The sequence below is a fragment of the Orycteropus afer genome, unplaced genomic scaffold, assembly GCF_000298275.1.
Source record: "Orycteropus afer afer isolate SDZICR_OR568_19922 unplaced genomic scaffold, OryAfe1.0 scaffold00001, whole genome shotgun sequence".
Lineage (NCBI taxonomy): Eukaryota > Metazoa > Chordata > Mammalia > Tubulidentata > Orycteropodidae > Orycteropus > Orycteropus afer.
The window spans coordinates 16,006,239-16,021,948 of NW_006921588.1; the positions used below are offsets into that span (position 1 = coordinate 16,006,239).

A 15,710-nucleotide genomic window follows, 5' to 3' on the forward strand; every position below is an offset into this window, starting at 1 on the left:
AAAAAAAAAATATTATTAAGATGATATTCTCTTTTCATTCTTGTTTTCTTTCAAGAATACAGTGGAATATTCCTGAAGCGCTGTGATATGTCGTTACATCACTGCCCTGATAGCTACTAGAAGTGTGTAGTTTGTACCCTTGTGCCTTAAAAATGTCTCTGTTTTAATTTCTAATAAAGCTCTGGTGGCATAGTGCCTAAGGCATTTGACTGCTAACCAGAAGGCTGGTGGTTCAAACCCATCAGCCATTCTTTGGAAGGAAGACTGGGCAATCTACTTACGTAGAGATACTGCCTTGGAAACCCAAGGAGGGGTTGCTATGAGTTGGATCCAACTTGATGGCAGTGAGTTTTTTATTTTGGTTTTAAGTAGATACGAACTATACAAACAAGTTATTTGGGGCTCTCAATTTTTAAGAGTATAAAAGGGCTCTGAAACCAAAGAGTTTGAGCAAAGTCAATCTTACCAAGATAGGTTAAGTGATTCATACTTGAGAAAAGGTGGGGGGAATGAATCATTTAGTTCATAAAAATATGTGGAGTGTTGCTACGTTGGCCATGACTGAACCATTTCAAACAGGTATGAAGCCCTTCTGTGGATTAGTTTAAGTGGTGGCTATAGTAACAGTGATGATTTTTTTTTTAAGACATAAAAAATGTTTTCAAGACACAAAGAATGAAAAGCTTGTTGAATTGATATTGTGAGGGTGTTGACTCTTATTACATTTAAGAAGTGGACTTTAGGAAGACCTGAAGCTTGAGGCTGCTAGGAAGTGATGGCGTTGGAGTCACCTATCTCACCACCATGAACATGGAGAAAAGTTTTTTTTTTAAAGTACGTGGACTTTGTGAGCAATCAGGTAGAGGCTATAATTTGCTGAATGGTTTGGAGAGTCCACAAACTTTCTGAGACTGCATAGAAGGAGCTTCTGAAAAACCTGAAAGTCCTCACTCCCAGCTGTCATTGTGCATGTTTAAAGGCTAAGGGAACGGAGAGAGGGCCTCTGCTTTTGTGGCTATTCTAGCATTACATCATGGGTTTCGTTTCTGCACATGTTGCCATGGACAAATATTTTTCCTATATGGATCACATTTTTTGACTTCTTCACTTGAATTTTGATTGGATGAGAAACATTGTGAATTTTTTTATCATATTAGTTTGGTGGATATTTTTGTGTTACTATAAATATTCTTGAGCTTTGTTTGGGATTCAGTTAAATTACTTGGAAACACTTTCATCCTTTGGAGGCTTTCTTTTAAGCTTTGTTAGGTGGAATCAAAGCAGTGTTTAGTCTGCTCACTACTGAAATGATGCCCTTCTGAGTACTAGCTCTAATATTCCCTGAATTTCAGTGTTTTTCGATTCTGGATATTGGAAACACAAACTATTTTTGGTCCCATGTAATCTGTGAGCATTTTTTCCCTAATGCTTTTGGATGATTCTGCAGGTCTCCAATCTTCTCATTCTGTGCAGCTCTTTCCTCTCTAGTAATTTGCCCTGTGAATGCTAAGCATGTTGGCCTTCCTGGATTCCCAATTCCTCTTCAATTCCAGGGAGACTGTCAGGCTCAGCCAGGCCTCTCCTACCTGCACCTGTGGCTTGGAAACTCTCTCCAGGCAGTTGGCTGGGGCAATCATAGGGCTCATCTTTTTTATTTCTCCTCATGTGAAAACTCTCCTGTACTTCTTTTTGTTGTTGTTTGCTATAAATTAAGTGCTCAACTGCACGCTAATCTCATGTCTGCTTCATTTTGTACAAGTATTACTTTACGTGCTCCCTTCAGCAACTTGTCATAAACTCATTTCTGTTATTGAACTCTGTAATTACATCTGTTCCTCTACTCTGTCCCCATTAGTGCCAGTGTAGCCTCTTCCATGACACTAATTTATTTTTACTGAAATGTTTGTTTATTGTTTATGTTCTTACAGTTTTTCATACATTGAATATCTTCAGATTCTGAATGTCCTCAGGCTTGTGTAGTAGGGAATCTCATCCAGTTATGCTGTTTTTCTCTCATTCTTGGGAAAATAGATTCAACTTTTATTTTGTTCTTTCTGCATCTTGTACAGGGACTGACATAAAGAACGATTAGTAAAATTACAAATGATAAAATATTTTTTGGGGAGGTTTCACTATTATTCATGCAATTAAAATATGACAAAATGATTTTGACTAGAAAACTTGATTTCTTTTTAGGCGATCCCAAGTTTGATTTGCCACATGAAGAAGAATTTATTGAACTCAAAGACATATTCTCTGTGAAACTGAAACGGCGTTGTTCTTCCATTCACCAAAGTGGTACCTTATTAGGAATCACACTCTTCATATGTTTGAAAAAGGAACAAAATAAATTGAAAGATTCTACATTTGATCTTATTAACTTAAGTGAAGACCACTGTGACTTATGGTTTCGACAATTCAAAAAAATTTTGGCAGGTACGTACTTCATTACAGGAATTTATAATGAGGCTAGTTTTCATGATGTAGTTTATTAACCTAAACATGACATCATATTTATGAGTACAAGCAACCTTTGAATGACTACAGTCATAAAGGAGCTTGCACAATCTGAAATAACACATATCTTAACTTGAGAGTTGTTTTTTCTGCTAATTTCTCTCTTGACTGTATATTTCAAATTTATTTTTCTTCCACTCAATCATTGATCACAAGTGTGTATATGAACTGGACAGTTTGAGAATAACAATTTTCTGAAGATAATCCTCAAAAGACCACCATTTATATTCTTCCCACTGAGAGCTGATCACCTCAGGTTAGATTTTTCTAAAGGTTAATATCTAAAGAAATGAGAACACATTTCCTAGAGTATATCTCCTAATGAATTAAGTGCATCTGGAATTTGTAGATGGTATTTAGATTTTCCATACTAAATAATATGTACAGAGGTAAATACAATGCAATTTGGATTCCTAGAAGTTACCTAGTTACAATAAAGTTAAACTGATTTTTAGGATTGATTTTTAATTTTATAGATTTGCTAAGTGTCATGCTTTCCTTTTACCTCATTTCTTCCAGTTTGCCAGGTCAAGGTAGAGGCAGCTGGTGTAGTTTAGGGTAAGATGGGCACTAGACAAAGGGCAGGCATATGGTAATGTTAGAAAGTTCCAGGTCCAGCATCACCTATCAAGATGACCATGAGGACTCAGGCTGTTGTAAAAACAGCCAGCTGATAAGGGTGTGCCCGTGGAAGATGGGCACATGTGACATGGCATTAAAACTGGGAGGCTCTCCAACAAAGTGGCTCCAGGCTTCCTTGTTAGCCTCTTTTAGACTTTCAAAGAGAGCTGAATCTTTCAAGAGGACAGGGGCTCACAGAGGCCAAAGCTTAGTTCTTCTTTTTGGAAACATAGAGAATATATTTAAGCCAAAACATTCCAGTTTAGCAGTGGGTCTTTTACTGTGTCAATATGTTAAATTCCCTTCAGAAGAGAGAGAAAAGGTTAAAAATAAAAATTAAGAATTAATAATTTCAGTTCAATCCAATTTCTTAGCATGACTGGGTACTTGTTAGACTTACATGGTCCATAAAATAACAATATGTCATTTAACTAGATAAGGCAAAATTCTTCTTTGCATTGAAGGTTTGAGGAAATCTTCTCCCACAGGGCTCATAAAGGGCTTGCTGAGTGATGGAAGATACCACTTCCTCCATATTATTATCTCTTCCATAAACCAACAGCAAGTAAACAGAAAACATAACAGCATAGCTCACTTTAGTAAAAGTAATTTCATAGGAGCAGAGGGACTACTCAGAGGAACTTGTTCAAAATAATAATAATAATAATAATAAAAAGTCCAAGGATTTATTTAGCTCCGTGAATGATGTTCTAGTTAGACCTAGGGCTAAAATCTAGATAAATTACAGAGAAGAGTAAATTACATTAGGCTACCATCCTCTGGAAATGTGTTTTTGTTTGTTTGGTGATTATTCATTGGTGTCCAAAAGTGGAAAATACTCCCCAACCAAAGAGTTTGTGTCTAAAGCCCACTTAAGTTTAGGGACTAATGCATCTAAGTTTACATCATAAATATACAAAGGACTTAAAATTGCACTTTAGAATCCCTGGTCTGAAGTCAAAGGCATTGGTTTTAACTGAATGTTCTGGCAAAAGCAGTAAAACATTTTTGCATTGATTTGTTTTGAATTTTGCCTATATGCAGCAAATGGAACTTCTTTTTTCCCCCACCAAACTTTCATATCTTCCCCTTCTCTTCTCTTCTGTTAAGAAAAACATGAAGAAGACATTAAAGCCTCAGGTGGTTGGTCTTTTAGTCTAATTAGTCTAACAATTATAATTTTATGACAGTTTGATATTTTTGATCTAGTTTGATATTATTACTTTCAAATATATACATTTATGTTGTGAACTAGAGAAATGAGTAAGGTGTGACTAATTCTTAAAAAAAAAGAGCAAATGGATCAATCAACTACGGCCCATACACACAGTGTAATACTGCACATTAAAGAGCCAGGATGAGTCTGCAAGACATCTCATAACATGGATGAACTCAGAGGCCAATATGCTGAGGGAAGTTAATCAATAACAAAAGGACAAATATTATGAGACCACTATTGTAAAATATCAAGAAAAAGGTTTCATTAAAAAAAAGAAATTTTTTTGATGATTACCGGGAGTAGATAGGGAGGGGAAGGTAAAGCATTGACTAGAAGGTAGACATATATTAACTTGGGTAAGGAAAAAAAAAATAAGCAAAAGAAAAGAGCAAATTAATGTCACTAGAATGAAAAGAAGGTAATTCTCAAATATTTGAGATATTGACTAATAGCTAAAAGAGTGAACTGATAAAAGTGGGTTTGTAGGTATATGAAAAAAAGAATCTTAGAACTATTTGTATTTTTATTTGAAAATGAGTTAATTCCTTTCACACTGTAAATCATCAACTATCAGGCCATATAGGTTTATTCACCCAGTAGACATTTTGTGCCAGATACTGTGCTAACTATTGGGGACACAAAAATAAATGAACTGTAATCCTACTCAGAACACCCTTGCTCTGAGAGAAAGACAAGGAACTCACTGAATTATAAACGTGTGAAGGGCAACAATGAAGATCTGAACCAACTGATAGGGAGTACAAATCACTGATTATTGATCCAGAAATCCATATCTTTTAAATATGCAGTCATCATGGTATAAGAATTTAACATATTTTTTTCTACTTAGGATACATGATAAATCTCCACAATCTTTAAATATAGCACGTGTGTGTGCTAGCTATGTTAATGTAATGTTTTCATTCAACTGGAGTGTGATCTAGTTTCTGCATATTTGTATTTCTTAGAAATAGTCAATTGCAAGTTCCTTGAATGTCAAATTAATTTTTTTCTCCAGAAACTCTAACTACACTCTAAAGCATATTCATAGACTTTCTGGCAGGCACCCCATACAGAGGACCAAACAAAATACCCCTCAGGTGATATTCAAGGCCACTTGGAACTTAGTTGAACTAGCTGATCTCCAGTGGAGGACTTGGTAGAAGGCTGTGGAAGCCAAAAAAAATAGATAAAGAGAACTAATGTCTTATGCCCAAGTAACTTGGAAAATGTTAATGTTATAAATAGATACAGTGAAATGAGGCCACTGGTTTATTTGAAGGAAAGATGTTCTGTTCTCGACATGTTCAGGATATATTACATAATCCACTTGGAGACATTTAGCACTCTGGCATTTTTGAGAGAGAAATATAAAGAAGAGATGTAGAGTTGATATGATGAGGGGAAAAAAACCCCCAAAAAACGATTACCACCAAGTACTACTCATAGTCACCTTATAGGACAGAATAGAACTGCCCAATAGGTTTCCAAGGCTGTATATTTTATGGAAGCTGACTGCCACATCTTTCTCCCTCAGAGCAGTTGGTGGGTTCAAAGTGCGGAGCTTTCAGTTAGCAGCCTAGCAATTAACCACTGCACCACTATCCTTGATAATGATAGGAGGAAAAAACTTGGAAATAGTGTAAAGTTAGTTTAAAACTTAGTGTAAAAGTATAAAATAGTGTAAAACTTGGAAATAGTGTAAAGTTTTTTTTTTAATGTATAACTAAATACAGAATCTTGGGAGGATGCACACATAATTAAATAGGGTAAAAAGACAGAACCAGACGAAGGAAAATAAAGGAAATGGGAAAAAGAACTCTTAGGCCACACAACAAACTCCAACGCACTGCCATTGAGTCGGATCTGACTCATAGCAACCCCTCCTTGGGTTTCGGAGGCAGTATCACTATGGAAGTAGATTGCCTAACCTCACTTCCGGGGAATGGCTGGTGGGTTTGAACCGCCAGCCTTCTAGTTAGCAGTCAAATGCCACAAGCACTATGCCACCCATAGAACTATTAATTTTGTTATATTTAAGCTTTGTTCATCTATTTGTAATGTTTAGTAGTTACCCAGAGACAATTAACAAGGGTATTTTTAGTACACATTTGGTTGAGTTACTTCTGATGTACTTTTCTGTTTTATTTCTAAGTAGTAATTTCATAAAGTAGGAGTGCTGGTGGCATAGTGCTTAAGGCGTTTGACTCCTAACCAGAAGGCTGGCACCCACCCTCCTCTGAAGGAAGATTGTGCAATCTACTTCTGCAGAGATACCACCTTGGAAACCATAGGCGTCGCTATAAATCAAATTGACTTGACGGCATTTTTTTAATTATTTATTTATGTGCCATTGAGTCAAATCCTATTCATAGTGACCCCTCCTTGGGTTTCCGAGGCAGTATCACTACAGAAGTAGATTGCCCAACCTTCCTTCCAAGGAGTGGCTGGTGGGTTTGAACTGCCAGCCTTCTGGTTAGCAGTCAAGTGCCTTAGGCACTATGCTACCAGAGCTCCTAATGGCAGTCAACTGTAATTTAGCCAGATTTATTTAATACATTTTTTCCTTATAAAGTAGCCTGCTTTTCTTCTATTTCATGGACTCAAGTCAATTTTCAATGATAAAAAAAAAAAATGGAAAAATTACTTAAATGTCTACTTTCTGTTCTTAAAGAGAATAATTTCCTCTAATTTGCTACTAGATATCAAATCTGTATCCCATGTGATAATAGTATTGGTCTTCATAATGTCCTCCTTGATAGTAAAAATCAGGACTTCCTAAAATATTCATCTTGTTTAGTATTTATGCCATCTTGTGTAAGAACATCATGGTAATTATTTTTTATTTTCTATTTTGTCCTAGCTATTTCATCATTCGTTTTACCACGAGCCAGGCAAAATTTTTCTTAGTGGAAGAGTATGAAGCTTTTAGCAACTATGCTGTCAATTGATGTACTTACAAGGAAAATTAAACTAAAATCATTATCATAGTGATTATTTTTAAAAAATAAGCACTTGTTACATGACAAAAGGATAAAAGCTTCAGAGATCTGGTTGTGTACTACATCAGTTAGCAACACTTACTCCTTAAAAATAAAAATAGAAACTGCCTGTGAGTGGATTCTGATTCATAGTGACCTTATGGGACAGAGAAGAACTGCCCCATAGCGTTTCCAGGGCTGTAAATCTTTCCTGAAGCAGTACTTATCTTTCTCCTGTGGAAAGACTGGTGGGTTTCAACCTCCGACCTTTTGATTAGCAGCCAAATGTGTTAACCACTATTGCCACCAGAGCTCCTGTCTTATCTCCTCAGGGACAAGTTATTTTCTGTAAGGTAGTTATGCCCGAAACACAGTGTACCCGAAACACAGCGTATTTCTCTTCTGAAGCACTGACGAAGTGATTTAAGACTTTTGTGACCAGTGGAGTTGGAGATGAAAATTATGCATGGCACTTGTGAGGTTTTTTTTTTTAAATTGTGATTTGGGTGAAGTTTACAGAGCAAATTCACTTTCCATACAGCAGTTCACATAGACTGTCTCATGACATTGACCACAGTTTACCACAATGCCAACAGCTCCCCTCTCACTTCATCCCCATAGTTACCTCTTCCCTGTTTCTTTCACTCCATCACTTGTGAGTATTTTTAACTATAAAATGTATTAAGATAATGTGGAAACCGAGTGAACATGCATTACTTCACTGATATGTTAGTATTAAAGTCCAATTACATGTGCGGTACTCTGGTGAAGATCATGTGATGTCAGTCTCCGGTCGTGATTTCAAACTGGACTCTGTGGGGGTGCCTACTCCACCCTCTGAGATCTGCCTTACTATGTGGGTTCTGTGCTCACTGTTCCCTCTTGAGCTGGTGTAGCTCCTTCTTTATATGTTTCTATTTAGTAGTTCTGAGTCAGACTTTGTTTAAACAAAGTTTCCAAAATTAAAACATTTGAAAATGTGTTTCATCATTCCTAAGGGATAATCTATTAGCATATTATAACTTGCCACACCTTCTTTATCACCTCCAGGTGCTCAGAGACCTCATAGTCTGTGTTACCAATGAAACCGAACTTAATGCCATGGAATCTACACAAATACACACTCACTATAGCAACTGTGCATTCTGAACTATCAGTGACTATTCGTGATATTTTTTACTTTTCTATGAAAGTTACTTATTAAATATATAATTATTTCATTTTGATAGCTCTGTAAGATATTTATTACAATAGATTTATAAAAAAGTAAAATATATTTTATCAAACCTAGGATCAAAATTGAGTTAATAAACAATTTTACTTCAAAGTTGTTTATTCTTTCCTCTCTGAAACTCTCTGTTGCTTTCTGAGCAGGATATTCAGAGGAAAACTATGAAATTAAACTAACTTTTAACTTAAATTCTGAAGGACTAAGAAATCCTATTAAAACTTTCAAAGAATATCAATATATTAAAAGAAGACCCCTATAAACCAAGTTTTCAATTTGATCAAATTTGTAACTGAAAATATAGAAACATAGTTACCATGTAAAATGTGCTTTTTATTAAGAATAAGAAAAATTACTATTTACCTTGAGTCTAGGGGCTACCAGTTTGACATTTTGATCCATTTCCATTCCAGCAATTAGCAGTGTGAAAAAGTCATCAGAAGAAAGAGTCTGTAGACACAAAAAACTATAGCACTAGACCCCTAAGTACTTTGCATAATAGAATGAGTGCGAATATGAAATGTGTGCATTTAAAGTGATCAAACTCAAAGAGAAGTTGAAAACATGAAAGAATAGTATTCCACCAAAAAGGATAGTGCTTTATCTATGATGTATATGTGAATTTCATTTTCAGAAAATGTATCCTTCTTAGGACTTGCAGCTCCCAACTCTCAGAATTTAGAGGTTCTGTTTTAGAGGCCCGGGTAGGATTGAGGCATAGTTGTTTTCCCTCAATGATTCTAATGCGTTTCCAGGCTGAAAACCACAGTGACATAGATTTGAACAACACAATTTTGATTTAATGAGCATATGTAGAAGTCAACACTCGACACTTAACCATGGATACCTTTGCAAGGATTAATTATAGGTGAGAACATTCTGTATTCTGGTTGTTATCTTAAATATTCTTAAAGGTTAACTAATACTCATTTCTGAGGTTATCAGTTATTTTCCAAAAGAGTTCTTGTGAGATTGGTACAGAAGATCCTGGTAAAGGCTGATGGAGGCAAAGGCAAAATGTGTTCCTTTACATTTCATTTCTTGCCAACGTCAGCTTGAATTCATAGCCATTAGCCTCTCAGCTGAAGGCAAGCTGGAATTGCTCTTTAGAAGTTATTAACGCTCTTCATACTTGAATGACTGACACAAAGCAATCTTCCCAAGGGCTTCTCTCTGGCCTCTGTAGCATTTTTATCCTAAGGGAGAAGTATTTCTGCATGTAATTGATTATAATTATGTTTAAAAGCAATTTATTGGTGTCTTACAGAAGAAAATTATATCTTGCTTCAGTCATTGACTGAGTATCTTGAGAATAGGAGTTAAGAGTAGTATTCATTCTCAAGTTATTTCTGATATATTTCTAACCCTATTGTGATGAAGAAGTACTTTTGACTCTGTTGTATAACTAAATTTCTTCTCTGGAAAAAATAATTTGTATATACAAATCAGATCTTATGCAATTATATTTGAAATGCTACATGAGAATTTCTCTAGTTATTTTCAGTAAAATGTTGAATTAAGTTTTCATGCTGTTAAATAACTTAGTTAACATTCCTTTCTTTATTGATATATAGAGAAGTCATTATTTTAAAACTTGAAATCCCAGCAATAATAACTGACATGTATTAAACATTTGCTGTATGCCAGATAGTTTTGATAGCAATTTATATGACTTATCTCACTAAATCTTAATAGTAATAGCATCAAGAACTACAAATGTGCCCTCATGTAAAGAGGGATAATATTGTTTATTTTGTGAATTGTGTTGTGAAGTTTGAGAAATTAAAATAATATATGGCTTAGCATATAGTATAATTAGTTGCATATTTAAAATTATGATTATTGTTTTCATCAGTATCACCATCCCATAGTTTATGCATAAGAAAACTAAGACTTAGAATTGTTTTTTAAAAATTGTTATTCTGAGGTTAAACAGCTAGTATCTGGTGGAGAAACTGTGAAAAAATTCATATCTGTTAGAATATGGAGCACGAACCCTTACCCAATGTGTTACTGTCTCCCAAGTCAGTGGTATGCTCTATAATACTTCTAAAATAAACTGTATTGACTGTATATTTTAGTTTCTTTCCAGAAGAAAGAACTTCACTTTTCTTTGTGTCAAGTGGCTACATTATATTGTTTGGAAGTTATTCCTCTGTAGTATTCTTTTCCTAACATTATGGTTTAGTACTCTAGATTCTTGGAACAGACAATATTTAGGATGCATAGTAATATTTTAATGCATTTCTCAATGCTTAAAAAATTCCTCATCATGACTGCCACCATTATAAGTTGAGATTCCTTAAATGTCTCAGGATGAGTTGGGCAGGAACTGTGAAGAAGATGGCAGACATTTCTTTTTGTTTAGCCTAAATGAATTTTGGCAGCTCTGGTGGTGTAGTGCCTAAGGCATTTGACTGCTAACCAGAAGGCTGGTGCTTCAAATATACCAGCCACTCCTTGGAAGGAAGATTGGGTGATCTACTTCTGTAGTGAGACTGCCTTAGAAACCCAAGAAGTGGTCGCTATGAGTTGGATCCAACTCCAAGACAGTATTTTTTTTTTTTTTTTGGAAATGAATTTTAGAACATATATACACACTGGTTTGTGACTGGTTAAGGAGGACTGGTGGCATAGTGCCTAAGGCATTTGACTGCTAACCAGAAGGTTGGCAGTTTAAACCCACCAGCCACTCTGCAAAGAGAAGACTGGGCAATCTACTTCTGTAAAGATTTACCGCCTCAGAAACCGAAAGGAGGTCACTGTGAATTGGAATTGACTTGATGGCAGTGAGTTTGGTTTTTGGTTTGTGACTGGTTACTAGAGTTTGTGTTTATATAAAGATACATAAGCAGTCCCAGGAGAAGACCATCATGCTTGATAACAGAGGTTTAGTGAAAAAGAGGAAGAACTTCAATGAAATGAATTGACACAATGGCTGGAACAGTGATCTGAAACATAACAACGATTGTGAGAGTGGAGCAGAACTGGGCAGGATTTTGTTCTGTTGCATATGGGGTCATTATGAGTTGGAACCGACTCAAAAGCACATAACAACAATAAGCAAAATACAAATGCTGTAAGCTATAGGAGAAGATTAAAAGTTGAATCAATCCTTAGATGAAAATATAATGGGTTATCATTTACAAACTTTGAAAGAGATGAATTAAGAAGTAATAAAGCAGCATCTCACAGTATGAATAAGTAGGAAATGCATAATAATTCGTATTAAGTGATAAATTATTATTAAGCTCCCTGGTGTAAATGAAACTAACACTAATAGTAATGAAATTATATAATATTTATATAGATCTTATAGGTAACTCCAGGAATTTTATTATAATCTTGTATGAACATATTTCTTGCTGTTTGAGACAGGTAGTTGGATATTTGTATGACGGCATGTTGAAAGGAGCTCTGGTAGCGTAGTGCCTAAGGCATCTGACTGCTAACCAGAAGGCTGGCAGTTCAAACCCACCATCAACTCCTGGGAACAGAGATTGGGCAATCTACTTCCATAGTGATACCGCTTCAGAAACCCGAGGAGGGGTCTCTGTGAGTCAGGTCTCACTCCATGGCAGTGAGTTTGGTTTTTTTGTTACATGCTGAAACATTGTAATAAACATTTGTCGAATCGATTATTTTTCTTGTTTTCATCATCAAAGAAAAAATATGTTTTTGTTCGTTTGTTTGTTTTAGTCTTTGAAAGAAAATACCTTAAATAGAAAATCATGTATTTTGAAAACTGCTAACCAGAAGGCTGGCGGTTCAAACCCATCAGCCACTCCTCACAAGGAAGATTGGGCAGTCTACTTCCATAGTGATACTTCCTTGGAAACCCAAGGAGGGGTTGCTGTGAGTCAGGTCTGACTTGATGGCACATAACAACAACAACAACACACACCTAAGTTCTTTTTCCAATGAATATGGAAGATATGGGCCAAGGTAAGACATATTTGTATGGAGGGGCTCCAGCTTCCCTCTCTAGCATCTAATGCCAGGCCATGTTTTCTGGTACCTCAGTACCTTCCCACATGCTGTTCCTGCTGTCTAGAGTGTCCCTCACCTCTTGTTTCCCCTGTAAAGCTCAGTTGAGAGTTCAAGTCCTGGTACAAGCCAGCAAATCCTCCTCAAAACTGACTGAATCACAAAAAAAATTCAGGTGCTTCCACTTTTAAGGTTTCAGAGCACCTTTCATACCTCTGATTCAACACATTATCATTTATATTTCAATTGTTGGTTTATAGAGGATGTAAGATGTTTTGAGCACAGAGATTGTGAAGCACTTGGAATAGACTTTCACATAAAATAAGTGCTCAATAAATGCTAGTTATTATTATTCCTAACACTTGGTATATTTCCTACCTTACACAAACTCAAACTCTTGGAATAGAGTTTCACATAAAATAAGTGCTCAATAAAAGTTAGTTATTATTATTATTCCTAACGTTATATTTCCTACCTTAAACAAACTCAAACTCACTGCCATTGAGTCGATTCTGACTCATTGTGACCCCCACCGGATTTCTGGGGTGGTAAATCTTTATGGAAGAGATTTCCCAGTCTTCCTTCCGCAGAGTGGCTGGTGGGTTTGAACTGCCAGACTTCTGGTTAGCAGTCAAATGCTTTAGGCCCTATGCCACCAGAGCTCCTTTCCTACCTTAGTAAATAGTAATGAAGTGAACTAAATAGTGAACTAAACTGCTTGCCTGTTATATGTTAGGTGTTGTCCTTGCTACTTTTAACATACACCAAAACATTTCATCTTGATCTCAACCTTTTGGTTGTAACCAAGATTTTTATTCCTATAATCCCCACCAGTAGCTGAGGAAATGAAAGACTGATTTGTCCTGGGTCACATAATCATAAAATGGTAGAACAAGATGCAAACATAGAGTTTTCTAACTTTAAAATCCACCTGCTTTTCCCTATACTACATTGCCTCCCAACAGAAAGATTTCAAATAGTAATCTTTGTTTATAAAGTAGCATTGGTTTCTTGAAATGGAAGGTATAACTATGTATTTGGCACTGAATATATTATTGGAAATATATTTAAAAAGTCTGTGGTGGTACTGGGAAAAATATTATCAATGGGTCATGCAGGTTGAAGAATTTCTGAAGATGAGAAGCTAATTGAGGAATTCATTCATTCCTGTTATCTTGAGATAATAGTTTATTGAATGCTTTGCTTTCCGGTTTAGGTATGAATGTCATACTTGCTTCATTCAAACAGTTTGAAAGTTGATCTCTATGCTCTGAGACAGTTTAGGTAGCATTAGGATGATTTGTTCTCTGAAGATTTGGTCAAATCCTCCTGTGAAACCATCTCTGTCTGGTGCTTTCATGTAGAGTAAATTTCAAAACCTTCTTCTTTTATTTTTAAATAAATGTTGATCTACTTAAGCTACCTAATCATCCCTAATCAATTTTGGTAAACTATATTTTCCTAAGGAATTTATTTCATCTAGTTTTCAGATATTCATCAACTGAAATATCTATATTTTAAATTTTCTCCCTAAAGTAGTTTGATGGATTTTTTTTTTTTTTTTATTCTTAGACATTTTGTGACTAAGAGTTAGCCTAGAACTCCTAGTTTAAGGTTACCCTCTTCTGTCTGTGTAGTGAAATCATCTTTGGTGATAATAACTGTGGTGGTGAAGGGGAGGGTTTGCACGACTTATTTATCAATCATTTCTCCAGGATCATTAATTTTCCACCTCTTACTCTTGTAGTCTTTTGCAGAGCTTCTCCAAGAACACATCTTCTGTATTTATCTTCTTCTCTCTAAGAAACAATGGTTTTCCAAGACTGCCACGTCCTCCCCACTCACTTTCAAGCCTCTTCCCTATAGCCAGTGCTGTGAACTGCCAAATCTCAGATCTGTGCTCAGTATTACACCACTTAGTGTTCAATGTTCTCTTTCTGGAGCTGGTTTTGTCTGTGTTTCACCTCAGTCATCTTGTTTATTTCAGAGTCTTTTAAGATGCTATTCCTCTGAACTCACAGACTTGCAGTTGTAAGTAGAGTTCTAGTGGTAGCTCTGTTAGCATGGGGTGTTTATTTCCTTCCTTACAGGTAATTTGAAGTTGTGCTGTTCTCTTTCTCCATGTATGTTGATGGTTTGGGTCAACAGTGGTTTTATTTGTGTTCTAGATTGGTCTTATGGTTTGAGAGGATGTGTGAAGAGATTTGGATGCAGATAGTCTTCCAAAATGGAAACTGCTAAGCAGTGCCTTTTTTTTAGGAGGTAAATGTGTAGGAATGAATGAATGAATTTAGGTATTTCTGAATAAAACAAAGGTATCATGGGTAGTGTTATTATGATGCAGAGACTTCATCAACATTTTTTCTCAGTTGTCATACACCAAATTGTTAGACTTTTATAAACACATACCATCATTGTCAAGTGTAATGCAGAGCTAATCTTATTTAAAGATAGTTTAATTAGATCCCACAGTAATTTCTGAGACAAAGCAATGGGGGCCTATGTTTTGGCCTCTGGCTTAAAATGGAACATTCTAGCCCTGGTTCTGCACTTGAGTAATGTATGTTATTTAAGTTTGTGCTGTTCTGAGACTGTTTTTTATTAGAAATAGAATAATAATATCTAACTTATCTTTCCCTTAGTGTTCATGATCCTGAGTTCTGATGGAGAGTGCTTGGGTTAAGTTCTGGCTCCATCACAGTGTGACCTTGGGCAAACGACTTAACATCTGTGTAGCCCATTTTTCTCATTTGTAAAATGGGGAAATAATTTTATTTACCTTATGCCTAAGGCACTTAACTGCTAACCAGAAGGTTGGCGGTTTGAAGCCACCAGCTACTCCTCGGACGGAAGATTGGACAATCTACTTGGATTTTATTTATTTTTTATTTTATTTATTTATTTTTTATTTATTGTGATTTGGGTGAAGATTTACAGAGCAAATTCACTTCCATACAGCACTTCACATATACTTTGTCTCATGTCATTGACCACAGTTTACCACAATGCAACAGCTCCCCTTCCACTTCTTCCCCATAGTTTCCTCTTCCCAGTGACCATCCCTCCATACTCTCCTGCGCCCTGAGCTGTCTTCCTGTGTATAAGCAGCCCTTCCTTCTCCCATGATTGTTCTCTCTAGGTCATGTGTCTACTTGAG

General features: G+C 35.9%; 1 protein-coding gene across 1 annotated transcript in view; it reads left to right on the top strand.

The window, feature by feature from the left end:
* Positions 1–15,710, top strand: part of CERKL (ceramide kinase like) — a 169,105-nt gene that overhangs the window by 76,836 nt on the left and 76,559 nt on the right. Inside the window, exon 2 of the mRNA XM_007935956.2 lies at positions 2,197–2,436. Coding sequence (XP_007934147.1) covers positions 2,197–2,436 — 240 coding nt within the window. The remainder of the gene's footprint in view (positions 1–2,196; positions 2,437–15,710) is intronic.